Source organism: Pollicipes pollicipes, unplaced genomic scaffold (assembly GCF_011947565.3).
Source record: "Pollicipes pollicipes isolate AB1234 unplaced genomic scaffold, Ppol_2.1 Scaffold_5724;HRSCAF=6776_pilon_pilon_pilon, whole genome shotgun sequence".
Lineage (NCBI taxonomy): Eukaryota > Metazoa > Arthropoda > Thecostraca > Pollicipedomorpha > Pollicipedidae > Pollicipes > Pollicipes pollicipes.
In genome coordinates, this window is record NW_023596746.1 from 52,550,119 (window position 1) to 52,577,044 (window position 26,926).

The window sequence follows — 26,926 nt, forward strand, 5'->3', positions numbered from 1 at the left end:
AACAGATACTACGTGAGGTCCAACGACCAACTGAACCGACTTGTGCCGATAAAGCCCACAATTCACAAAATATCAGGCACCAAAATGAAATTCCGTCTTTAATGACGCCTCCAAATCTTTTTAGCTATGTGTGGGTTGTGTATGAAAATGTCTTTGTTTTGCTGTTTTTAACGTCATGCTTTTTGGGCACAGTTAGGCTTGCAGCTAACGGAAAGAACGCCTTTGAGCAGAATGATGTATACTCTGAAGAGGCTGTCGTCATTACCACGTAGGAAGGCACTTGATTTCCATAAAGGTTGTCACATTGCATATATCCTATGCCCGTGTTTTATTCCAATTAAGTATTCTAGCTCTCCGAATGTCGGCGACTTACGCAAATTTATGGTTCGGGTTACGGCCAGTGCACGGTGATGCCTAGTTTCTCTGATGAACTAGGGATTATGATTTGTATGCGCACTCTCATAACTACGTGCAAACACTGCTGGTCACTTTTTATTATAAATGCGTGTTTAACATGAATTGCAAGGTAATGCACCGCTTTGGTTGGTGGTAACTCCTTTATCCCTGGTGTTCTCGGTGAGCTGTGATGTTTGTCATACTAACACTGCCGTGACTCGTACATTGACGTTGTGTGTCCTGGGATGAGCGTACCATTCTTGGCACGTGTTTAAAAATGAAAGCTTCAAGTCCAACGTTGCTATTTTGCGCGTACGAATTCTGTTGGAACAGTGCATGCTAAATCGGGGCTGGACTTCCCTTGCTGGGAAGGCCGTGATGTAGTGGCCGGCGAACGTTCAGCCCCGATTTTAGTTTACTGTGGCCGTCAGTTCAGACAGCAGCATTGGATCTGAGTCGCCTCAAAACGGGCCGAGTCTGGACGAACCTCTCCCCGTCGGAGAGACGCTGCCGTCTTTGGCGGGAGCCAGGCTGGCTGCCAGCTGCGGGAAGTCCGGTGCAGGGGAATATGCCACGGTGGTGCGCTATCCGATAACTTATTAAAGCTTTGTTAGAGCGTGCATGTCGCAAAGCCAGGCCTGGATGAATTGGATATGCTTCTAAGGATGTGTTGAAGCTCTTTGTTACGTATCCGACGGTGTTCAGGATTTTCGGCGCCAACAAACCACGCATATTTCAGAGTCTGTTCCAGTCGGCCTTCACAAACAGCGATCCATTGCCTTGCAGTCTTTGACCATCGCTGCACCTTAGGGTTTCGTTGCAGCGGGCGATTTAGCGTTGAAGAGACGCCGCATATCCCTCATCCGGTCATCCGGCATCCATTCATCAAGGCCGCCGATTGCTTTCGAAACTGGCCGCAGTTGGTTTAGCGCCACCTCCGGTTCGATGCGCTTTTTTCCGCTGGTGTCACGACTGCCGTGTTTTTGTCATGTGACTCGCCTTCGAAACTCGGGTCATCGGCGCTCCATGCCCAGCCATGCCATCAGTATGCCGAGGGCCGTGCGGTGCATCCACCGTAAACTCCCCGATTAAAGAAATCGACTTAATTACCATTTAATTTGCTGGTCGTTTGAAGCTCACCGCTTGGCCGGCCAAGCCTAATGCGGACGTTTAATCTTGCAGACAAGCGGGTGGATGTTTTGCCGAGCGCCAGCGGTGGCCTGGACCGAGGTGTGCGCGGCTGTATCGTGCGTGCCGGCCACCCCTGGCCGGTCGGGTCACCGCCGACTCATTGCTCCTCTGATTGCGCTCCGAGCCGCGCGCCGCGGGCGTCGGCTGTCCGCTGCAGCGCGGCGCGTCTGCACCCGCCGGCTCTGTGATGGGGCGCACTGTCGGCTGATGGGAGCCCGACTGTCATCATCGTCACGTGAAGCGGTTACGCTGCGCCCTGTGGTGGTGCGCACTGTCCGCTGATGGGAGCCCGACTGTCATCATCGTCACATGACGCGGTTACGCCGCGCTCTGTGATGGTGCGCACTGTCCGCTGATGGGGGCCCGACTGTCATCATCGTCACGTGACACGGTTACGCCGTGCTCGATGATGGTGCGCACTGTCCGCTGATGGGGGCCCGACTGTCATCATCGTTACGTGACACGGTTACGCGGCTCTGATGGTGCGCACTGTCCGCTGATGGGGGCCCGACAGTCATCGTCACGTGACGCGGTTACGCCGCGCTCTGTGATGGTGCGCACTGTCCGCTTATGGGGGCCCGACTGTCATCATCGTCACGTGACGCGGTTACGCCGCGCTCTGTGGTGGTGCGCACTGTCCGCTGATGGGGGCCCGACTGTCATCATCGTCACGTGACGCGGTTACGCCGCGCTCTGCTGCTGATGTGACGCAGAGCTTTGGTGACTAGGTATACTCCTGCTGGGGCTGTGATGCCATGCCTTAGCACTCCTGCTGGGATGATGAGGCGGCACACTGGCGGCTGGGGGTGTACCCTTGACATGAGTAGAACGTCACCGGCGCACGGGCGGACTCCACTCGGTGATGAGGCAGGCGCCTCAGACACTGTGCTCTTGAATTCGAACGGGAGTCTTCGCAAGCGGCCAAATGCAGTTTTAAACATAATTAAACCTGTGGTCCTAGCTGTTATGCACATAACTGATCCAGTGTTACCACGCATCGCTGCCGCTAACTTGATGATGCTCTGTGGTGACATGCTTCGTGCGTTTGCAGGCTGCAAAAGCTTCTTCAAGCGGAGCGTGCGGAAGAACCTGACGTATGCGTGTAGAGGGAACCGGAACTGTCCCATAGACACCCATCATAGAAACCAGTGTCAATTCTGCAGGCTACGCAAATGCCTCAAAGTCGGCATGAGGAAAGAAGGTAAGGGCCACGGGTGCGCTGCGTGCTGGTGCTCGTGTCAGGGTGCGGGATTGGGGTGTGGTCTGGTTTGTGAGTGGTGGATGAGTGCCTGCCAATTGTCTTCGATGCGCTGTTCTCCGTGGTGCTCTTTCTAGTATCGGCCACAAAGCCTCTAATCCTCTCTGGGAACATAGCATAAAGACAGTCTACATCGTGAACGGAGTCTCAAACATTCCATGCTGGAGAGGCGCCCTCAAACGCTGTCACACATGGTACAAGGACAGCTCGCCGGCATTTAAGCCGCGGATAATACCGAGCAATGAGCGCGCCCCGTGCTGCAGCTCGGGGTTACGAGTGCCTGGCCCTGGAGATGGATTATGAGTCTCCTTGTCGGACTGTCAGTAAGGCGATAAAACACACGGGATCGTTGCATCAACCCAGGCGGACGGGTCACCAAGATTCCACCCCGTCTGGAGGATCCGTGCCAGGTCTCAAAATGCTGCCCGGCCACTCCCATGATAGGCGAATGTTCAGTTGGCGTGGGGCTGTACGTGGGGAACTCGCATTTTACCGAACCATTTTGTTCTAAGCTAACGAACCCTCGCACACCGCGCCTGGTGTTGACTGGCAGTGGTTGGCTGTCGTTTGTGAGATCGTGTCGGGAGGAGATGTTGAGTCGGCAGACGTTGGTCCCTGGCTCATGTGCCGTCTCTGGATCAACATGCATCAGCCAGACGAATTTTGGGGGGAATTGTTTGCTGAAAGTATTGTGGCGACGACTGCTGCTACCATTTTTGAGAAACTAATGTATCTGTTGACATGGTGGCAATGCCCTCAGCTCAAATGTGAATACTTGATAGCTCTAGCCAACGAGATGCAGAAGGCTTATAAACTGTCGTGGCTTGCCGAGGCCGCTGTATATAATAGCCTTGACCGTTACTGTTTTCCAGTAGATAGCCCTTCTTATGCACATTTTGTTTCCTTTCAGGGCGTTTGGACTATGGTTGTAAGTCTTGGATTTTCAACTAACTTCCGTGTAGCTTCGATTGCTTAGTGCCGCTATGTTGTAACTGAACGGCAAAGTGACGTACATATATGCCAAATCGTAACATCTTCTGACACTCAAGCATTGTACGGTTGCGATTCAATGTCGCTTGACGCCGCTCATGTGAGAGGTTATTAGCCTTTTCATCTGGCTGCTAGCTATCCTTCGGCTTTCTCAGGAGTGCCAAATCTCATAAGGGAGTGCTTAAAGGGGGAGACACAGCACCTGTAGGATTTTTTTTGCTATGCAGAATTAGAAAGGGATGTCATGTATAAACCCGACGAGCACTCGCGAAGCTGTCAAGGCAAATACGAGTTTGCAAGGCCATTGGCGGTACACTCGCGGTACACAAACCGGTCTTGTGTTCCACTCTGCTCGCGGCGGATCCCGACGCCTCTCCCTCGGCCGGCTCGGCTCCGGCTCCGGCTCCGGCTCCGGCTCCGGCTCCGGCTCCGGCTCCGGCTCCCGCTCCGGTTCCGGCCCTGGGTACGGGTACGATGGTCCCGATTCCGAGTCCGCTTCTGCTGTGGGTCAGTGTACTACTGCACAACTGTAGGGGACCGCGTCGCGCCGGGCACGAAGGCACTGTCCCGTCGCCCCCCTGCCCTCCCCCCCCCCCCCCACTCTCCGAGTACCGCTGGCCGAGGTCGGCGTCATCACCCGGCCCGCACGACCGTGTGGCCAGTGCAGCCCGGCCGGCGGCGCCGGCGTCGGACCGTCGACGCTGGGTCAGCGGCACGAGTCTGACCAACGAGCGCTTCTCAGCCTCCCTCCCCTCAGCCACCGGAACGCGGCCAGTGCTGCCCGTGCGCCTGCCAGGGGCACTGTCCGACATGGCGCGCTCCCTGCCGCCCTGTCCCATCAGCGCGGCTCGCTGATGTGGGAACGGGCCGAGCCGCGCCATGCAGGTGGCTTGCAAAGTTCAGCAGCCATCTGAGGCGTCCGGCCGGCCGGCGTAAATGTGTGAACACGCCGTCCGACAATGGCACCGGCTCATGCGACCCAAGCGTCGGCCCGCCAGCGGCGCCGGCGCCGCCATGCTCAGCGCCGCGCGCGCGCAGCACACCCTCGCGCCGACGGCGACACGGGGTGCGCCGGCACCGGGCCGCTTGGCGAAACGACCATCGCGCGCGGCAGATATTAATGGAGCCGAATACCTGTTGTCATATTTAACCGGCGGCGCTATGAAAAATATTATCTTGTCAGGCGGGCCGACCAGCGCCGCTACAAATGAGGTAACCGGAGCCGGCGCTGCCGGTGTCGTTCGGAACGCGACCGATTCGTTTCCCAGAGACGTCGAACGTCCACGTCTTAGCGCGCTGGCGTCTGAGCGGGGCAGTCCGACCGAGAGGAGTCGGCGACCTCGGGCGGCCGACGGCGGCGCTCCACGCCCGGTCGGTCAGCTCGGCGAGTGGCGGCGCGGGTCGGCCGCAGTGCCGGCGGCGCCAGCGGCGCAGCATGCGACGCGTCAAAAGGGGCAGCTGGCTCCTGTCGCCGGCGAGCGAGGCGACCCGCCCGGTGGGGGCCGCCGGGGCCCGCCGCGGGGGGCGTTTATTTGTGTCGCGCGGTGTCGCCGCGGGCGGCCATCTGTCTCGGAGGTGGCGCGGTTGGCCGACGCCCGGCATGTGGGGCACTTCCCCATCCGTTCAATAAAATACGTGGGTGCACAAGTGACGCGTTCAGGGGCGTTCGCCGCGCCGTCGGCACGGTCGGCCGCTACAAAGGCGGCCGTCTCCGACGACGCGTCGCGGGCGTTTTTGCGGGGCCGGCGCGGGGTGTCGGGCCGCCCGTCGTCGCCGACGGGACGGCCGCGTGGCCGGCCCGGCGGCCGTCAGTGGGCCACTCCCCGAGGAGAGGCAGGCGCGCCGGGGAGAGCGGCCGGGGCGCGCGGCGAACCGACTGCAGAGCGCCGGGACGCGCAGGAGGTCAGGAGGCCGGCTGGAATACGAATCGACTCACTGTTGATAATGTTGGCTGAACTGTGCAGCGTCGGAGGGGGCGTATGATATACTGACGCCCGATGGGCGAGAAAATTAACATTAAAATCAAACGTCATTCGAATTTTTCCATCCGCCAATCGTCTCTTCTATCTTAAACAGATTGAGCTGAGTGCACTCAAGAAGCTTATGAGCCTGGTGGCTCGTCGCTGCGCGGGCGTGGCGCCTGCTGATGCGGAGGTGGGAAGCGTGAAAAGTTGAAAACAAATACACGGCGTTACGAACGTGCAGTTCAGTGCGTGTATGACCAGACGGATCGTGGTGGATAGCCGGCACCAGTGATGTATGGCACCAGGTCGTGGTGGATAGCCGGTACCAGTGATGTATGGTACCAGGTCGTGGTGGAAAGCCGGCACCAGTGATGTATGGTACCAGGTCGTGGTGGATAGCCGGTACCAGCGATGTATGGTACTAGGTCGTGGTGGACGGCCGGTACCAGTGATGTATGGTACCAGGTCGTGGTGGATCGCCCGGTACCAGGTGTACAGCGCCGGGCTCCGACGCTGGGGACAGCCCACTCGACGGCACGACATGTGCCGCCCGGCCGGTGCAATCACGCCGGCCAGGCTGGGCCGGGCCAGGCGTGGGCCATTTTCATGCGAGTGTTTGGGTTGGCGGTAAACATCAGTAATCAATAGATTCGTTTGAAACGCTCTGACGCGTTGCAAGAAACAATCAAAGGCAAATGCAAACGCGAACGTAGCATTGTTAGTGCCCCCACGACCAGCTGAGACATGGTCATTGAGGACATGAGTGCAGACTTGATCGCAGACGCTACATCCTAAATGAAGTCCGCTTGGGACCACAGAGGAGCCTTTTGCGATAAGGGTAACCAATTAGTCGCCTACTCAACAGGCTGGGCGCCTCCAAACAAGCTTTTGCCCGATTCCGTTTCTGCCAAGTCGACTCCGACTCCGAACCAAAGCACCAAGGCTGGGTCCGACGGACTCTTGAGCTGAAATTACGTGTTTCTGTTTCAGACTAAGCTATTTGTGATTGTTTTTTGGAATGGTTTTCGTCAGTGCCAACTCTGATTCGGATGGTGCCAACTCTGATTCCGACGGTGCCAGCTCGGTGATATCAGTTTAGAAGATGCCAGTGCTATGGGATACCTGAACTCTTGCGTGATATATATTTCGGGCCGAGAGAGCCATGATAATCCAGTGGTTCCATTTCCTGTTCGTAATATTTCTACTACGGTTCATACAGCGGCGGTTCTAGCCGGCAGAGTCGAATCAGCTCCACCATGAATCAACAAATGGCGTGATTCAGCTGGCTGCCGGCGGAGGGTTGTGGTGAGGCGGCCGGCCAGACTGGTCCCATGTCTGGCAGGCGGGTCGGCAGACGGCTAGCGTCGTGTAAGGCGTGTTGCCGGCCCGCCGCCTGGCTGCGCCGCGCCCGCCTGCCCCTGTCCGCCTGGCTGCGCCGCACCCGCCTGCCCCTGGCCGCCACGCGTGCGCCGCGCGCGCCGGCAGACTGTCCGTCAGTCCGTCTAACGTGACGGTCGACCCTCGGCTGTCCCCCCGTCTCACTGCCGACCAGTGGGTGGGACGGGCAGGGCTCCGGCCCGCCCCACCCACCGGCTGTCTCGCCATCTCTCTGCCGACCGATGGGTGGGACGGGCAGGGCTCCGGCCCGCCCCAGCCACCGGCTGTCTCCCCGTCTCTCTGCCGACCGGTTGGTGGGACGAGCAGGGCTCCGGCCCGCCCCACCCACCGGCTGTCTCCCCGTCTCTCTGCCGACCGATGGGTGGGACGGGCTCCGGCCTGCCTAGATACGTCGCGAGGTTGCCTGAGCGCGGGCCAATGGCCGGCGGCGACGACGACACGTAGCCCAGTTCCGAGCCAAGGGCATTAAAAACGCATCGACCTCATTCACCGGGAACGCCGACGGACAGCGACGGCTTCCTCAACAGCTGTGTGAGCTGCTCCGAGGCGGCGTTATTCCTGGAAGATTAGTCTATAATTCCGTAAGCCACACGTAGTGCACTTGAACATGAGAACGGGCCATAGTTCCTGCAAACGCTGAATATTTCCAAATTGGTCCGGTAATAACGCCCATTAGCCCGGCGTCCAGCGGCCGTAAAGTGGCGTAACCTTCTGCCGCTCCGTGGGAACCGATGCCGCCCGCCCGCGGGCACAAGCCAAACATTCATTAATTCGGTGGGGTTCTCATGGCGGACTGGCGGCCCGGCCCGGCCGCTCTCTCTCCGATGCTCCGCTACTCTGTTCGTGGCGGGCCCTGTCCTGGCCGGGTCAGCGGCCCCCGCCCCCGCCCCCGCCCCACCCGTGGTCGGCTCCGCGGGCCGCTCATGCTACCGGCGCTGCCTCAATGGACCGGGCGCACGAAATCTATCGGCTAATTGCGATATCGCCGGCTTACGTATTGGATTATCTTGCTTATCGCGGCTTTATCTTGTCTAACTCCGATCGGGTACGGCCGCATCGCTTCCTAACGCCGGATGGACGCGCCCTCTCGACCTTAGGGCAGGTGTGTGCGTCGGCAGCCTTGTGCACCGCGACACGGCGCTGGAATGCAGCGCTTGTCAACGCAGGCTGCCGCGTTTATCGCATGGGCAACCAGCGCAAAGTGAGTTGCCAGCATGTCGCGCCTCGAACGTCGTTGGGTGTTCCCTCCACTCCACCACTGTTCCTTCGCGCACAGGCCGTGACCGAGGGCACCGCGCGGGTGGCGGCGCGCCCCTGCATTCCTTTTCTCCGCCGGCCGGCCGGGCCGGGACGCGTCCGCCGCGCGCCGGCCCGACCGAGCCGTCTCATGCCCATCGCCGCGCCAAACGAGTGCAATTGTGGCACGCTAGAATGGCACAATGGGACGGCTGTTGGCCGGTAAGGACGGCGATGCTATCGAGCCGGTGCAGTGCCGGTCGTAGGCGGCCGCTCGCGGCCACCAGCCTCCGAGCGCCTATTAACCCGGGCTTAATTGCGGCCGGGCGCGAGCGGGAAGCCGACACGAGTGAAAGTGATAAGGAATTCGTTCGGAGCCGATGCCCGATGAGCAGGATGGGCCGGGCGCCGGTCTGCCCCGGTGGCGCGGTCGTCGACGGCCGTATGGAGCCGACGGGGCGAGGGCGACGCAGGTCGGCACCTGTCTCGGCCGGGCCGGCGCGCCGGCGCGCCGGCCCGGCCGGGCCCGGATGAGCCGGCCCACTTGTGAATGTTAATCGAGTGCGCGCCTGGAGCGCCGGCGGCGGCGGCGGCGGCGGCGCCGGATAATGGGCGGCATATGGCCGGCCGGCGCCGGTGACATATGGCCGCGGGTCGTCGCCGGCCGCGCGGCCGACAGGTGCCGCGGGTCAACGCTCGGCCGGGCGTCGGCCCCGCCCTGCGGGCCGCCTGCCGACGCCGCCTGCCGCGCCCCACGGCAGGACGAAGCCGTGCTGGACGCTGGACCGCCGCCTGCCCGTCTGCTGTTGCTTGTCTTGGTTCGCTCGGCACCCATTCCTGTCGATCCGCCTCTTTGTTTAAACCCGTCCCCGGCGATTGCTTCCATGAAGCAGTCGGCCCATCTGAATCGTGCCGATCTTAATCGTGCGGCCGGCGGCGGCGACGGCGAGACCGCTAGCCAGCTCTCTCTGAGGCTCCGGCCCTGCGTTGACGCTGCTTCAGCGGCAGGAGACAGAGGCGCGTAAACCCACCGCGCCTCAGTGGCCGTCGTCCAATTCGAAACTATCGGCGGCGGCAAGCGGAGCGGGCCGGCGCGGAGCCGTCCGCCGCCGGCCAGGCCGTAATTCGGTTAGCGGTGGCCATCGGAGCCGGTCCGGTCACCGACACGGGTGCCGGCGGCGGCCGGACACCGGTCCGACACGAGACCGTCAGCGGCGGCACCGGCCCGGCAAGCGCAGCGCTCTCACGTGGCCGGCCGGACAGGTGCAGGGGTTATCGTTTTTGCTGAGCTGGGCGTGCGCCGTTGGCGTAATACGAATCGTGGCTGAGCGAGCGGCGCGGGCGGCGGCGGTCGCCGAGCGTCTGCTACGCAGTGGACACTCGAATGGACCGCCACCGCATCCCGGCGCATCCGGGCGCATCTGCGGCGCATCCCGGCGCACCCCCGGCGCATCCCCGGCGCATCGGCAGCGTCTGCCGGCGGGTGACGGACGCGGGCCCAGCCAGCGTTCGTGCTGCGCCCCGCCGTGCCCGCCGGCCTGCTCTCGGTCGGCCGCCGGGCCGGGCCGGACGCGGCGAGCCAAACAGCGAGCCATCAGGGCTGATGGCGCCGCGGCCTGGACAGACAAGAAGCAGGGAGAGGGAGGGGGCGGCCGGTATCCGAGCGCCAGGCGTCCGGGCCGGGGCGCCGAGCTCGGCTACAGTGGCCGCGCCGTGCCTGCTCTGGTCGGCTGTGGCGCTGATCAGCGGCCACTCCTGCTTCTGTTGGTGGTTTGCGTCTGTGACTGGCACGGCCCGACCACTCAACATTCCATCACAAGCTGTATGAAATAGCACATCTTTAGTGGTTTCTTTTCACTGCAAACGTGCTCTGGTGTAAACATCCTTTCTGTGATACTGGCCCATAAAGTCGCTTTAGTGATAACCGGTTTTTGCCGGCATCTGGTATAAGCCCATTGGCATGACACCTCTGGTTTGACAGTCTTACTTGGAATGACCTTCATTCCACTTTCCAATTGTAGTCTCGTCGGAGCAAACGTCCCCGCGTAACTCGGAGGGCTGCCCCTCGTTCCTGTGCCGACCTCACGTGCACGGTGGCCCCTCGCCTCTCAGATAACTCGTGAGCGGCCGTCGCTGCTCTTATGACCGCATCTGCGCGGCTTGCGTCTGACGGATGGCCGTGCCAGTCTGGGCCGGGGTGGTGCTGTTCTCGTGAGGTGGCGTGCTGAGGCGGCCGGCGGCGGACCGGCGCCGGCCGCCGGTACGGGACCTGTCGGCGCGGACAGCGGGCGGCCGCGGCCGGAGGACGGGGGCGGGCCGGCCTGCCGCGCAGGACGGCGCCAGCTCCGCCCCCGGGCGCCGCCGCCGCCGCCGCCGCCGCCGCCGCCGCCGCCGCGTCCGACGGCTGAATTACACACATTCCGGCCGGGGTCCGGTCCCGCGAGCGGCCGAGAGGAACGGCCGAGCGTCGGGGGACGGGTGCGGATCGTCAGGCCACCAGGCCGTCTGACGGCGCCGCGGCTCGGCAGGCTCGGCCCGAGTCGCCCGCCCCGCCCGGGGTGTGACCTCAGAGCGCGCAGGTTATCGTGCAAGCGCTGCTGTTTGACACCGCCCGCGGCATTGCTCGTGTCCACGTCCGAGCTTCGGCGGGCGTTGGATCGAGAGCGCACTGCTTGTATCAACACTGACGAGTCCCTCGTGAGCACGCACCGGCGGGGTCATTGACCGGACGGGTCCTGCTGAAAGAAGGCCGGCCAGATCAGTGACCGGACAGCAAGACGCTTGGTCAGGCAGAGCGAGACACAACAGTGAGCTGTGGTATCGAGTGGCGCTAAGCACCAGGCGAGCCGGCGGGGTAGTCGTCGCCGCTTCGGCTGGGCTGTTGATTGTTGATCAGTCTCGTGTGACACACAGGAGTTTCCTTGCCAGCAGACGTGCTGACATGGCTGGCTGGCCGGCCGCCCGGGGCCCGCAGGGGGGCACTGTCCTCTGTACGATACGACTGTACTGATCTGTACGACTCACGGCCTTACGCCACGGCCGTCCGGGCGATGGACGTCTGCTGGGATCAGAGCGCTCCATGTGGGCCGATCGTGGGCCTGGCCTGTTTGGCCGGTGTGCGGCGGGTGTCTGTGTTCGTGTCCTGTGTGCAGTGCGTGCTGTCTACGGGCACACCCTCTGCGAGTGTGCAGCTCTGCGCGCGCGGCATGTCGGATTGTACAGTCGTGCGCCGCGTCTAGCCGAGTGCTCGGCTGGGGCTTCATGCCTGCCGTAGCTCGACTGTACGCCCGTCTATCGCAACGGATCGACTTTTATTCGTACGTAGCATGGTTTCGCACGTTGTTCTTCTAGTGAGCGCGCTTCCTGCCAGTGCACCCGAAGCTTTCTATCGTTCGTATTCATGTGGACCCTTGTTGTCGTGTTGACTTGGCGGGCCGTTAGGTTGCCTTAAGCCTGCCGTATATGACAACTCTCAGACAGCGTCCGCTGGCGGGCTCCGTTCACCGGTGGCGGGCGGCCGGCGGGAGGCGGCGCCTGACCTGGGCCTGTGTCCCTGTTCCAGCGGTGCAGCGCGGCCGGATACCTGTGCCGCAGCACGGCATTGTCCCGGGCCAATTCTTCACCAACGGCGACGCGCTCAACGGCCACGGCTACCTCTCCGGCTACTCGTCCTACATCTCGCTGCTGCTGCGCGCCGAGCCCTACCCGCCGTCGCACTACAACCAGTGCCTGCAGCCGGGCGGCACCATGGTGATCGAGACCATCTGCGAGCTGGCGGCACGCATCCTGTTCAGCGCCGTGCAGTGGGCGCGTTCCATCCCGTTCTTCCCGGAGCTGCAGCTGCAGGACCAGGTGGCGCTGCTGCGCTTCGTCTGGAGCGAACTGTTCGTGCTGAACGCCAGCCAGTGCAACATGCCGCTGCACGCGGCCTCGCTGCTGGCCGCCGCCGGCCTCCACCCGTCGCCGATGGCCGCCGAGCGCGTCATGGCCTTCATGGACGTCATCCGCATGTTCCAGGAGGAGTGCGAGCGACTGAAGCAGCTCCGCTGCGACTCGGCAGAGTACAGCTGCATGAAGGCCATCGTGCTTTACACCACAGGTGGGTGCGCAGCCCGGGAGCGAGGGCGGCGCTGGTTTGGCAGGCAGGACGGGGCACGGCGTCAGCGCTCGGAGCGTAGCGGGAGAGGGGAACGGGCCGAGACGGTGGTACGGGTGAGGGTAGAGCGACGATGGAGGCAGGCTAGATGGCGGGATGGCAGCGAGAGGCGTGGTGAAGATCAGGGTGGCGTTAAGAAATGGGATGAGGGTGGGGGTAAGAGGACACGCCATTGCCATCGTCGGTGATGATGGTGCGGGGCCGTGGGGCGGGACGAAGCGAGGCCTGACTGACCGGCCAACTGACCAGACGCAGAGACACGAGACTCAGAGACGCAAGACTCAGAGACACGAGGCTCAGAGACACGAGGCTCAGGGACACGAGGCTCAGAGACACGAGGCTCAGGGACACGAGGCTCAGAGACACGAGGCTCAGGGACACGAGGCTCAGAGACACGAGGCTCAGAGACACGAGGCTCAGGGACACGAGGCTCAGGGACACGAGGCTCAGAGACACGAGGCTCAGGGACACGAGGCTCAGAGACACGAGGCTCAGAGACACGAGGCTCAGAGACACGGGGCTCAGAGACACAAGGCTCAGAGACACGAGGCTCAGAGACACGAGGCTCAGGGACACGAGGCTCAGGGACACAAGGCTCAGAGACACGAGGCTCAGAGACACGAGGCTCAGGGACACGAGGCTCAGGGACACGAGGCTCAGAGACACGAGGCCCGTCGCTGCGGCCAGTCTTGCCGTACGAGACCGCCTTGCCGGACGCCAGTCGGGCGTCGGCCCGTGTCGTGGCCAGCTGCGAGCCGCCGGCGGCCGACGACTGTTCGGCCGGCGCCGTCAGCACTGACCGTGCACTGAGACGCCGACTGGGTTTCAAGGTGGCGGCGTCGCTGCTGCCGCCGTGTTGTCTTGCTTACTGAGAGCGACGGCGACCTTGGAGGAGATTCCGCGTGACGAGCCGGGCTGACCCTGAAAATCTCTATAAATCCATGTATGGCATGCCGACTTCCGTGCTGAAAGGAGTTTTAGCGGTCTCGCCCGTGCAACATGGTCCACCTACCGCTGCCAATATGGAGCAAGTGTGGATCATGACGCCGCTGCCCGTACGCCTGTACCATTTGGTTTGCGTTTAATGATGCAGGTTAATGTGATTCTGTGTAGCCGCCGCTCCCCAAAGGCGCTTGTCAGCTGCCCACCGGGCAATCCGAAGTGGCCGCCATAGTCGCATTCTAACATACGCACTCGTGAGGCAGGGCATGGCACGCACCCTCAAGTCGGAGAGCCCTTCCAGTATTGGACTTCTTTCAAATCGGCGAGCCCGTTTAGCGCATGTTTGCCAACACGCATGCCTCTGATTGCTAAACTGTGCAAAACCAGCATGCCAGACACTGGGGCCGACCCGACCCGACCCGACCAAACCCGATCCGATTCGACGCAACCCAACCCGACCTAATATCCTGACCCCACCTCTGCTCCGTCCACGTGCGTCCTTTAGCGGCACCTGCCACCTCCTCCCCGGCTGAGTCCGCCGTCTGTTTGTCCGGCGGAGTCCGCCATCCGTCTATCCGGCTGAGTCTGCCTGGCGAGCCCGCCGTCTGTCTGTCCGGCTAAGTCCACCGTCTGCCTGCCTGGCTGAGTCCACCGTCTGTCTGCCCGGCTGAGTCCGCCGTCTGCCTGCCCGGCTGAGTCCACCGTCTGCCTGCCTGGCTGAGTCCGCCGTCTGCCTGCCTGGCTGAGTTCACCGTCTGTCTGCCCGGCTGAGTCCGCCGTCTGTCTGCCCGGCTGAGTCCACCGTCTGCCTGCCTGGCCGAGTTCACCGTCTGCCTGCCTGGCTGAGTCCGCCGTCTGCCTGCCTGGCCGAGTTCACCGTCTGCCTGCCTGGCTGAGTTCACCGTCTGTCTGCCCGGCTGAGTCCGCCGCCTGTCTGCCCGGCTGAGTCCGCCGTCTGCCTGTCCGGCTGAGTCCACCGTCTGCCTGCCTGGCCGAGTTCACCGTCTGCCTGCCTGGCTGAGTTCACCGTCTGTCTGCCTGGCTGAGTCCACCGTCTGCCTGCCTGGCTGAGTCCGCCGTCTGCCTGTCCGGCTGAGTCCGCCGTCTGCCTGTCCGGCTGAGTCCACCGTCTGCCTGTCCGGCTGAGTCCACCGTCTGCCTGTCCGGCTGAGTCCACCGTCTGCCTGTCCGGCTGAGTCCACCGTCTGCCTGCCTGGCTGAGTTCACCGTCTGTCTGCCCGGCTGAGTCCACCGTCTGTCTGCCCGGCTGAGTCCGCCGTTTGTCTGCCTGGCTGAGCTGGTCGTCATTGTCCGCGGACCGCTCAGCCGAGTGCGGTCGTGATGCCTCTCGGCGAACACCGCCGGTTGCAGCCGGTAATTAGCCGGAGAGTTGGAGAAGGTCACGCGCCGGGCGCCGGCGCTGGTCGGCGGTGGGGCGGCGCAGGTGTGCGGTCGGCACTGAGCCGACCGGTGGCGGCCGAGACGGTGGCACTGGGACGGCAGACCGGCTCACTGGCGGCGGCTCACCGGATCAGGGCGGCTCGCGCTATCTGATGGCCCGTGCGGCCGGCGCGTGTGGGTGCCGGCATTCCTGACGACTGAGATCAGGCTCGGCCCATTGAGCGGTTCTTGGAGGGTGGCGTGTCCCGCCTCAGCGGCGTGTGCCGCGGTCCGGCGCCCGCCGGCTCCCACACCGCCGCCGCCACCGCCGCTCACAGGCGCGGCGCGGCGGCCGGCACGACGCCGCAACACACGGCGACGAGTAAGCCCCAAACCACGACGCAAAAGCAGGCGAAGGATCACGTTAGCTTTGAACAGCTGTCATCGATAGGTGTACGTGCAGCGAGAAGACGCTCTTGCTCGGACGGCCAGCCGCGCGAACACACTTGTGAGTGGAAGGGTCGCTGCGACGGGACGCCGGGGTGGCGCTGTTTTCCTGTTTGGTACCGAGCCGTGCGCGCCAGCGCTGTAACTGCAGGCGGGTCTCCGCCACGTCACGACACGACGCCGAAACCGAGCATCTGCAAATGAAGCGCGGGCCGCCGCTCATTCGGCGCTGGTGTGTGATTGCTGCGCGGCGTCCGGCGGCGGCGCAAAAACGCCTGGCGTCCGGCGGACGGGCTAGGTCGTTAGGGCGCGGCTACGGTTACTGGGCTGCCGTGCTGGGGGGCCGTTCGGCCACGGAGGCCGTCGCCGGGCGCCCGGGTCCGCGTCAGCGGCGTGGGCTGTTCGGCCGGCGCTCCGGTGTCGACGCGGGCCGGCTGCAGCCGCCGCCACCGCCGCCACCGCCGCGGCTGCAGGGCTATCGGCACCATCAGCGGCCGGAGCGGCCGGCCTCGCCGCTGCTCCGGTGACCTCTGGACCGACGGGGTCGGCGGCGGCGCCCCCGACGCCCGCCCCTCCCCCAGCTGGCGCCGGCCGCTGCTCCCACACGGCCCGCCCGCGCCGCTACGACCGGCGTGGCCTTGGGCGGCATGTTCATCTGTTCGCTGCCGAGGGAAAGGAGTGGGCGCACGTACGGCCCGGTGCCGCCAGTCCGACCACCGCCGCGGTCGCAGCGCCACTGCGGAACTCTCGGCTCGGTCCGGCTCGGAGGCGGACTCGGTGATGATCGCCGATTCGGCGCCGGCCTCGTGCCGACCGGATCTCGGGGACGGGTGGCGGCGGTAGGTCCCCCTCGGCAGGCAAAGCGACGCGCACGAGCCAGATTTACGACCCATCGCAGCCAGCCACGGGGGCACGGGCGCAGTTTCGGATCGGCCTCCCAATTTTGAGCCTTTTGTTTCTCGCTAATCGATTGATCTCGATCGCTTCTGACTGCGTTTCACTGGCAGCTCGCCCGACGGCCGGCCGCAGCGGGCTGATACGATCTCAGCGGCGGGCCGCCGCATCGATCACGGCGAGAGCCGCTCACGACCCGACCCGAACACGACCGCAGCGGCCGACCGTGCCCTTCTCCTCTCCGCTCCCCGGCCGCTACACTCCCAGACTGGGAGAGCGGCCTGTGGCGGGGCGACAGCACGTGCGACCGGCCCGGCACGTCGGCCGCCTGGCAGTGAGAGGAGAGAGGCTGGCGCCGCGCGGGAGACGACCACGGCATGTCGTCGCTAACCCGCTCACGATGTCGGACTCGTCGACGCCGCCTCGCTCCCGTCGGTCCCGGCGCAGTGCGGCATAGCGGCGTGTTAGTGCGCCTCTCTCGCGTGCCGTCTCGGTGACAGGATTGGGGGTGGGCATGCCGCTCCCCTCCCTCCGCCGGCCGAAGACAGAAGAGCCGATCATCGTCGTCCGCCGCCGCGTCTCGGGCCGGGGAGGGGAGCGGTTGGGGCGGGGGTGGGGGTGGAGCTCGTGCAGTGCTCGACCGCGCCGCGGCCGGACTGCGACCCGGCTGACCGCGCGCCGGCGATCCATCAGGTGGAGCGAGCGGGGCTGACGGCGGACGGGGTGGCCGCCGGCCCCGCTAATGGCTGCCCGCTAAATGGCGGCGCGTCGTTACCGGCGGGCCATCGTTCCGTCGTTTGGGTAATCACCGCTGTAACGATGAGTCTCGGGGAAGTGTCGATGTAAAGGGCTGGCCGGTCACCATCCGTCAGGCAGCCCGCGGCCCCCCGCGGCCGGCCGCGGCGATTACGCCAAATTAGCATCGCCCCAGCCCGGCTGACGCCGCCGAGCGGCCGTCGCCTTGCAGCGGCCGGCGCGGCGCTGCTGCCACCGCCGCCGCCGCCCAGTGGCGATGCTAGTGACCTGACCCGGTGCCGGTATATGCCGCCAACGCTGGGAAACCGTCGGCGGCCGCGCGCCGCCCACTTGACCCGACACACTGCAACTGCGCCGTTTTTGCCGCGGCCGCTTCAAACGCGGCAAAAACGGCGCGCGGCTCGGGACATGCAAGCGGCGCGGCCGGGGCTTATCTGCGCTCGGGGGATCTTTATACACGTGTGGGCGGTGGGCGGCCTCCCTGCCTCCCTGCCTGCCGGCCGCCGGCCGCCCGGCAAAAACTCCCAGTCATGCGCTGCTCGCGGCGATCGCTTTGTGCCGGCCGGCGCCAGACAAAATGGTGCATTTTTCGGGTGTGAACGGATGGAGGCCCGGGGCGCAGACGCGTCACGTGACGCCGAGCAGTGGGGCCGCGCCCCTGTCGAGCACAGCCGACTTGGCCGATGGCTGGGCCGGGGCGCCGGGACCGAGGGTCGAGCGGAGCGGCGCCGCAGTCGCCGCCGCCGCCGGTGCCCTGCCGTCCGGCCGTCTCCGTCAGGTGTGGGCGGAGATGACTCCGTCGCTAGCTGTTCAGTGGGTGATGCTGGCCGGCCGGCGGCGCGTCCGGGAGAGGTGGCGCCAGTCAAACTGCGCTTGGCGCTGAAAGAGCCCTCCGGGTGGTGACGTCGGTTGTTCTCACGCGTGCGTCTTTCCCGCCTCGCATGATTCACACGCCTGGCTGTGGATGCCGGCTCTGTCGCCGGTGATGGGAGCCTCACCAGCGCGGCCGATCTGGTGGCGCTGGTGGACGGCCGCCGCTCGCGCCCTGGCAGAGCTGAGGCGGTCAGCGGCGGGTGAGCAGGACCCGCTCCACGGTAGCAGCGCGCCGTGGAGCCGCCGCCGGCCTCCGTGCTGTACGACCGTGACCCTCGGCGACTGGCGGGCAGACGGGCCGCGGACGGCGGCGGCTGAGGCGCACCAGCAGCCACTGTTGACAGGCGCGGCCACAGAGGGATACGAACACGGCCTGTGGACGGGACGGCAGGGGATGGCGTTCAACAGGCATGATGTCGGCGTGAAGCACGCGCGCACGTGCGCGAGGAAGAACCCGTGGCGAACCCCGGTAAAAATACTGCAGAATTACGCGGTGTTTGCGGTTTTCACATATTCATAGAGCATCCGCCTGCGTTTGCAAATCGTTGGACGAAAAAGTATGAGCGAATGCGTCAACCGCCTCCTCGTCGCCGGCATGGCCGGATGTGGCCCCACCCGAGTGCCGACGGCCATCCAGCCGGGCCGGCTGGCAGGCCGTGGCGTGTCGTCACTCAGCCGTCGGGCGGCAGGGGTGCGCCGCGCCGCTCGCCCGGCTCCTCGTGCCGATGCCTCTCCGCCGGGCCAAGAACGGGTCGGACCCGGCCGCGGCCGGGACGGGGCTGGCCGAGCGGTGGCGGCCGCTCAGAGCGGGTGACCCGAGCTGCTGGACGCCGGTGGGCGGGCGCGGCCGCGGCTGGGGTGGGGATGGCGGAACGGTGGTAGCTGCTCAGACGGGTGACCAGAGCTGATGGACGCCTGTATGCGGATGCAGACGCACACGGCTGGCTAGCGCTGCGTCTCGGGTCCGCCGAGATGTGCGGACTACTCCTCCGAGATGTGCGGACTGCTCTTCCGAGATGTGCGGACTGCTCCACCGAGGTCAGCCTGACGGCGTCCGGTGGCCTCGGTGGCGCCGAGGTGCGCCGCCGTCGAAGTGACGTCATCGGTGGTCGCGGTTTCGTCCGGCGTCTCTCACCGGAGAGGGGGCCGTCGCCGGCGGCGCGCCGGCCGTGACGTGCCTGCCAGGGCGGCTCGGTGCGGCGCAGCTCGGCGCCGGCTGCACCGGCACCCATGACGAACGCCGGCCTGGGTCGGCCGTGTAAAGCCGCCCCGGTACGATGCCGACCCCGATTGAATGCGATCCGCCGATTCGATTAGGCCATGAATATGTGATGAGCGGTACCGCCGGCCGCCCCGACAAGGAATTAGCTGATGGGATGTGTTTTTTTTTTCGTTTCGTGTGGAGCCCACTCGGTTTTGCTCGAACTTTGCTTCGCTCTAGCTCCGGTTCGGAGCCGTGTGTCGCTGCCCGAGGCGGGCAGGTTTGTCACCGCCCCTGGCAATGGTGGTGCTGCGCATACGGCCCGCGGCATTGGCGGCGCAGTCCGCAGCGCTTCCAGCGCGGCGGGTGGCCGGCTGATGGGACGGGGGCCCACCCAGCTGGCGGCCATTGCCGGCGCGCCCTGCTGACCGCTGTCCACCATTGTCCGGCGGCGGGGAGTGACCAGCCGCGCGCCGCTTCACCAATCAAAGGTCAGCTCGGCGTGAACCGCGATCAATACGGTGGCCGGCGGCGGCCGGCGGTCCATTTTGCCGGCGGCCGCCCGCGCGGCTCCCCCGACCGCAGACGCCGCCGGCGCGCCGCACCGGCCCTGATTCAATAAGTGGCTCCCCCTGGATGTCCCCCGCGGAACAATGCCGAAACAATGGCGCGGGCGCCGATAGAATATCAATGACACGGAGACGGCGGGCGGCCGGCCGGCGCGGTCTGGCCGGCGGCTAATCTGCGCCCTCTCCGGCCGGCTTATTGCCGCCGGGCCGGTCATCCCTGCCGTGCTCAGCACTCCCCCCTCGCCGGTCGCCGTGCGGTCATTTTTGATTAGGCCCCGTGTGCGGGGGCCGGCGACGGCTGATTGAAAAACTCATTTGCCGCTGGCACTTGTGACGGGGTGAGACGGATTGTGCGGGCCGGCGCGGCCGAGTGGCCGTCGTGGGGACGGCGGCGCGGGGGTGGGGGAGCCAGATTAGCGGCGACGACGCCGGCCCGCCGCCGCCATCCGGCCCGCCAGCCGATATCCTGTGACTGATTGCGGCCGTTTAGATGGTCACGATCGGTCGGGGGTCGGTCGCCGGCGGCCGCACGACCGGCCCTGGCGGCCACTGAGCTGCACTGCTGCTGGGCCTGATGACGCCGCGTAAGTTCGGACACAACTCGGCGCCGGCGGTGGGCCCCGCTGGCCGACGCCGCCGCCGCCGCGCAAACCCGAGTGAGCGCGCTCTGCTCGTTGTCAGCGTCGTCAGCCGGGCGGCGGATGCGGCGCGGTCGGCGGGATGAGCTGTCGGACGCGGCCGCGCCGCCCCGGCCGTGGCGCGTGCACGGACAATGGACACATAAGAAGCCAGCGACCGTGAAGGCGGGAGGGCGGCTGCGGCCGGCCCCGATCGCCTCATCGGTCGTCGATATGGCGCGGCCTACTTGTGGCGCATCTGCCGCAGCATCGACGCCGACACAGTTCACACGGCGCGGGGCACGCGGCGCCACGGGCCGCCGCCCGGTCATGACACGATTTCACGGCGGCGCCCCGGCCGCCGACGCCGGCGAAACTGCAAGGTCACAGCGTCGCGCCGTGGGAAGCTCGTGCGAGGCGGCTGGCTCGGACGGCCGCGACGCCGTCTGTCAGCCGGCGGCGGCGGACATGCCGGTCTCACGGCAGCCGGCGGGGGCGCGGGTCACGGCTTCCCCGTGCGCGGCGGCACGAGCGGCCGGCGGCGCGCCGCCGAGCTGCTCGGCCCGCTCGGCCGCCGACAGAGTATTGTGTTGGGCCGCCAGCCGTGGCGGACGAGCGGCGCCGGCCGCTGCCGCCGGCGGAGCGGCCGGCCGCGCGCTGGCCGACGCCTCCCTTAAGGCGACCCGCTCCGGCCCGCCATTGTTTGGGATGATTTCGGCGTTTGAGCGGCTCATAAACTGGCGCCGCGGCGGTCGCCGGGCTCGCCGTCCGGGCGCGCCCGGCTGCGCCGCGCCCTCTGTCGTGTCCGTCGGCGAACCCGCGCCGTCCTCCCGGGCCCGTCGTCGCGGTCGGCGCCAGCCGCGGGGATCGCCTGCCGACGCCGGACACTGGTTCCGCCGGTAGTTTGCATAAGCACAGCCGCTCCCCGCCGCCCGGAATCGATACCAGAGCCGGACCCTGATTTAGGGCCGCGTAAAAAGCCCGCGAGGTACTTGTATCAGCGGTCTTGGCACAAAAGAGGCAGTCAACTTGACGCCGTCGTCGAGGCGTCCACTGTTACCGTTTCCACTCTGTTAACCTTTTTACCGTAATCATTTTTCACCCCGGCTTGAAATGATTTACGCGGCAGGCCCGAACAAAGGGTGAAATAGCGAGTGAAATAAGTCAGAATCTGACGCGGCCGTGCTCCTCCTTTGAGCGGGTCTGGGGATGGATCGGCCGGCATCCATTAGTGGCTATATAGGAGCGAGCGGCGCCGGGCCGGTCGTGGCGGCTGACATATGGCCGCCGACTGACGCCGGCAGGTAGCGTCAGTCGGCAGCGCCTCCCGACACTGGTGGCAGCGGTGATTATCCGGCCGACACGGTCGCGCCATTGAGCCGGTCGCGCGGCACGGCACGCTCGGCGCCGCCGCCGGCGTCGGACGCGGCAGCGGCGCGCTGACACGTGGCCGGTGACCCGCGCCACTATCGCCGCATCTGGCGCGCCGCCGCCGGCCGGATCAGTATGCCGGGCAGACGCGGCGTCCGGGGTCAGGCGCCCGCTGACCTCGGCGCCGCCGCCGCTGCCGCGCCGGCCGGCGGCGTGCGGCGCCGTCCGGCGAAGAAGCGCCCCGCCCTGCCGCGTCCAGCGCCAGACACAGCGAGCAGCGGCCGCAGGGCGCTGCGGCGCGGCCGACCGGCATTTTGCCTGGCGCTGGCGGTGTTTTTGGCGGGCCGTAGCACCGCCCGCCGGCCGGCCGGTCGTTCTGGCGTCGTTTGAATTGCAAACGACCGAATTTCAATGGCTGTGTCCATACTCCTCGCGTTCTATTACATGCCAGAGTGGCACTTAATGATCGGCTGGGAATATATTCGTACACGCGGCTGGTGCGGACAGCGGCCGGCCTTCTGCCGCGGTGGCGGCGGCGGCGGCGGCGGGGGTCACAGACGGTGGCGGCCACCCGTTACACGGGTGAAAGGTACAGAGGTCACGGCGCGGCGGCGCCCATTCGGGGCACGCGCCGGCCCCGTGCTGGCCGTCCGCCGCGGCCGTGTTTGTTTCCATCGGCGCGGGTCGGCTCGGGTCAGACCGCCGTAATTGGCTAGGGTTAAACGACGCGGCTGTCCCTGCTAATTGGGGGCCAGGAGGCCGGCGGTCGGCTCGAGGAGGCCACGGGAGGCCGGACGTGCAGCGATGGGCGTGCAGGCCACCGCTGGCACGGCCATATTCGGCAGTGGACTGTGCTGTCCAGATCCGGGCCGTGTGTGTCTGTAAGTGGGCACAGCATGACCTCCGTGAAGTGCTGCTCCCCTGCGACGATCACGAACAAGGTACGCTCCGGTGACAGGTGACAGGTGACCTGAGCACAAGGTACGCTCAGGTGACATCGGCCCTGCGGTGGGCCCTCGCGCGCGTCATCAGCGCGGTGGCGGACGTGGCTCCCGCCCGGCGACGCGCCCGGGCCGCCGACGCATTCCTCGGGCCTGGTAACGAGCAGCCTGGGCGCGATCAGACGGGCCCACGCCGGCCGCCGCCGGCCGCCGGCGGCCGCGCGCAGCACGCTTACGACCCTCCAGGAATGCTCTCTCTCACGGTGGACACGGCGCGCTGGCCGCCAGCGGCACAGCCGCGATCGGTGCCGCGTGAAGCCGCGCCACCTGCCGGCCTTAGCGCTACCCGCCGGCCCTAGTGCTACCCGCCGGCCTCCCCGCCGGTCCCAGATCCGCCCACCCGCCCCAGTGCCGCCCGTTGGCCCCAGTGCTGTTCCGAGGGTCAGCCAGTCGGCGCAGGAGCTCAGACAAAGGTGCAGGGCTGATGATGGGCGAGGCCTTGGGGCCAACATACTGATGTTGACGGGACGTGCGGGCGGGCGTCGATGTCTGCATTACGGCGCCTTATGACCTGGGCCATTGCGGTTTATGGCCAGGTGAGCGAGCCGGGTAAGCGGCGCCGCGACGCCGGCCCGGTCACGAACCAGGCGGCTGCATCAAGTCATGAGTACAGACAATAAAAGTATATGGCTTATACAGTGTGTCAGCGGTTTACGGCGCTATCTTTGCGCTGTGCCAATCCTCAGCCTTGACTCAGCCTTCAGCTGCGGTGGCGGAGCGACCGCACACCTCCCCCCCCCCTCCGCCCCCTCCCTCCGCCTCCTCCTCCCGGACCCTAATGACCCTCGAAGCACGGGCCAGCGGCTTCAGCCGGCGCGTCGCTAGCCAGACACCGGACAGGTGGATGGGTCCCCTCCCACCCCACTTGTCGAAGACACCTGTTGTAGCGACCGCGGAGACGGGGCGACCAGGCGCGGGGGGAGGGTGTCAAGTGAGCCGAGTTCAGATGGCGCTGTCGGCGGATCCGCGTTCGACGTCCGTGAGCGGGCTGGCCCGCCTCATGCAGATGAGCCGCCCGACCATCCCGTGTGCTGGTCAGCAAGGGCAAAAGGTCGTTTAACCCTCACCTTTTTATTCAATCACCCCGAGCTGTGTAATCAACAGTCATTCAGCGCCGCGCCGGCCGCTCGTTAGGGTCCGAGTCCCGGGCCACGCGGCCGGGCTTTGGACTCTATGAGCGATGCGCGCCGGCCGCTGTGTGCCCTCGCCGGCCAATTAACGACATCCCAAAGACATAGCGGAGCACGATCGTGCCGCTTTACAGCGCTGTTTACGTGACAGAGAGCCGGCTGGCGGCGGCGGCGTCGTGGCCCGCTCCGGAGGGACAGACGTCGGCGCCCTGCGGAGAGGGCGTGACCTGACGGTGCGCTCCCGGGTCTGACCTCGGCTGACCCGCCCGCCAGACGCCGCTCGGACCGGGTTCGAGCGGCTCCGCCCGCGCGTCACAGACGTCTGCCTGTCGGAAGCATAGATGATGATGCGGAGGTGTTGATCGCGGAGGTGACGCGGAGCTGTCACGCCCGGCCCAGGCGGGTGGCCCGCGGACCCTACGCTTGCGGTCGAGGCCAGGCATTGACGTGCGGACGAAACATGGATTCATGGATCTGGAGATCGAGCCTCATAGTTTGGGACCTTACGAATCTAAGATCGAACCGACTGACCCCCTCACTGTACTCAATCTAAATAATTAGTGCTCAGAAGATCCTCGAGATGCGATGCATATTTGAATTTTTGGAAGGATTATCCGGGGTGCAGAATCTTCCAAAACTTCCAAAACGTAAAATCCAAGGCTTCCAGATGGTTTCCAAATTACGGCATCTGTATGATCCGCCTCCTTGACGTGAAGTCATCATTGACCTCTAGAATAACGCTTCCTAGCTTTCAAAAACTAATTGTAAAACGTATTGCTCTTAAACGTAACGCCGACAGGAATCTAGCGCAGCTTAATCTGTTGCATATTTAAAATGTCCGGTTATACCAAAAATGCGTCGTTATCCGCATGGTCTTCTGATATTCATTGCAACAATTATTTCGTAAGATCCCGAGTGTGTTTCAGACGTTGCTGGAAGGTTCACAAAGATGCTGGATCGTGTGTTGCATTTTGCCGACTGATCTTCTGGAATACAGGGCTTGTACACAATTCAGCCTAAGTGGCTCCCGAGATTTATTGCATTTTGAGAGGAAGGTCTCCGAGAACCATCCAGCGCCCGGGGCTTTTCATGCCGTCTGTAGCTCTTCCGCGACCCGGAAGTCCTCGTGTGATCGGCGCCCGCGTACGCCGCCAGCGTAGCACGCGCCCGGCCGGACCACCGCCTGCGCCTCCCGCCGGCCGCAGCCCTGCACGCCGGCCGAGCATTATTCGGACGGCCGTTCTGACGCCGCTTTCTTGATTACGCCTGTTGTTTCATACGCGATAAAGCGGATCAGGGTAACAAACGCGGCCGTAAAGCCGGCTAATACACGGAGTCAACCGGTTAAGGCAGGCCCGAGAACGGAGGCGGCCACGCCACTGAGAGGAGCAGCGTCTCTCGCGAGCCGCCGGCTTCTGAGGGCAATTAGCGAGTGTTCGCACTCACAACTCGCGCATGGATGCTCGCGGCCCTCCGGGATGGCGCTTGTCGGCGCACGTCAATGACGCAACGGCGCATCTGACGCCGCCAACGACGCAAGTTGGATCTCAAGTCGACTTCCCCGGAGAGGGGCTTGGCCGCGCAGCGGGGTTTAGAATGACGTCTCAGGGAAGAGGACCTTGACGTCACCTGCGCCGTGGCGAAATGTCAGCTCTGTGACGAGCAGCCACGCTCGACCCCTCCCCCCGGGGAGGGGCACCAGCGCACTCCGTCAGACGACATGACATCGTTTGCCGTGAGTGTCCGTGTCTCATGTGGTGACATCACCGTGTCTCATGTGGTGACATCACCGTGTCTTATGTGACGTTACCTTGTCTCATGTGGTGACGTCACCGTGTCCCATCCGTCCCGGAATGAAGTTCTCACGGTCCGATGAGTGATAGGGACATTAGGCACCGGCTGCGGCCGCGCCGAAGCGGCGCTGGAAGTGGTGAGGAGGCCGGCGGCGGGCCCGCCTCGGAGCGGCGCCCCGTTCCCACGTCGGCCGAGCGCGGCCCGTGCAGCGGCTTTGTTCACACACAGGTGGCGTGACCCGGGGCGGCGGCGCGCGCGGGGAGCCGCCGCCGCCGCCACTGCCGGACGTGCGCCCGCGCCCGGCTCGACCCGGACCGGACACCGCCCCACCGACCGTGCCCTGCCGTCAGCGCCGGCGCGCGTGCAGGGCATGACAAGACAAGACGCAGGGCATGACGAGCGTACGGCAGGGCCGGGGACGAGGGGCCGGACCAGGCCAGACACGGGCTGCGCCCTGGGACCTGGGTGGTTCGCGGGGCACGCTGGGGATGACATCAACGGTCGGTCTTTTGGTGACTTGCGGCGTCCCGTGACCTATGACTGGTGTCGGCTCATTGGGAAGCTTGCTCGTATTGCGTGAGGTTTAGTGTTCAAATGATTCCGGTGGCTTGATTTTTGGGTACTCAACGCACGGGAGGCGGGGGTTGCAGGCCTGTCTGCGGTGCCCATAGCGTTCTCAGGTTCGCTGAGCACTGGCTGGAGAGCGTCGGTGCTGAGCCGTGTGGCCGTGCGCGCGTCTGCCGGCCTCCTTCTCACCTGGTGCCCCCCGCGCGCCCGTCTGCCGGCCTCCTCCTCACCTGGTGCCCCCCGCGCGCGTGTCCGCCGGCCTCCTCCTCACCTGGTGCCGTCCGTGTTTCAGACGCGTGCGGCCTGCAGGACGTGGCGCACATCGAGTCGCTGCAGGACAAGTCGCTGTCGGCGCTGATGGAGTACTGTAGCACTCAGTACCCAGAGCAGCGACTGCGCGCCTCCAAGCTGCTACTGCAGCTGCGCACGCTGCGCTCCATCAGCAGCGACGTCATCGAGCAGCTCTTCTTCGTGCGCCTGGTGGGCAAGACGCCCATCACGACGCTCATCAGGGACATGGTGATGAACGGCGTGTCGTCGCAGCAGCTGGTCAGCTCGTGGTCGACGACGCCGCACTGGGCGGCCAGCATGTGACATCCGGCCGCCGCCGCCGTGCTGCCGTTTCTCGGGCTCACCTGACCGCAGCCCGGTCACCAAAGACACCGCCCACCTCCGAGACATCACGCACATCCGTTCCTCGATAGTCAAACCAAGTATTATTAATGTAGCGGCGGCGGCGGCGGCGGCGTCAGAGTCGGAGTCGGACGAGGGGCGGGTCTCGCCGGCCGTGGCCAG

The 26,926-nt window shown here is 65.1% G+C and overlaps 1 protein-coding gene across 1 annotated transcript; it reads left to right on the forward strand.

The window, feature by feature from the left end:
- Positions 1–2,638: 2,638 nt before the first annotated feature.
- Positions 2,639–26,926, forward strand: LOC119103770 (COUP transcription factor 2; the record flags this gene model as incomplete). The annotated part of the gene is given in 4 exon segments (XM_037227418.1): positions 2,639–2,788; positions 3,756–3,773; positions 11,996–12,532; positions 26,424–26,926. Coding segments are annotated over 4 exon segments (1,007 nt in total), but the record flags the coding sequence as incomplete, so codon positions are not given.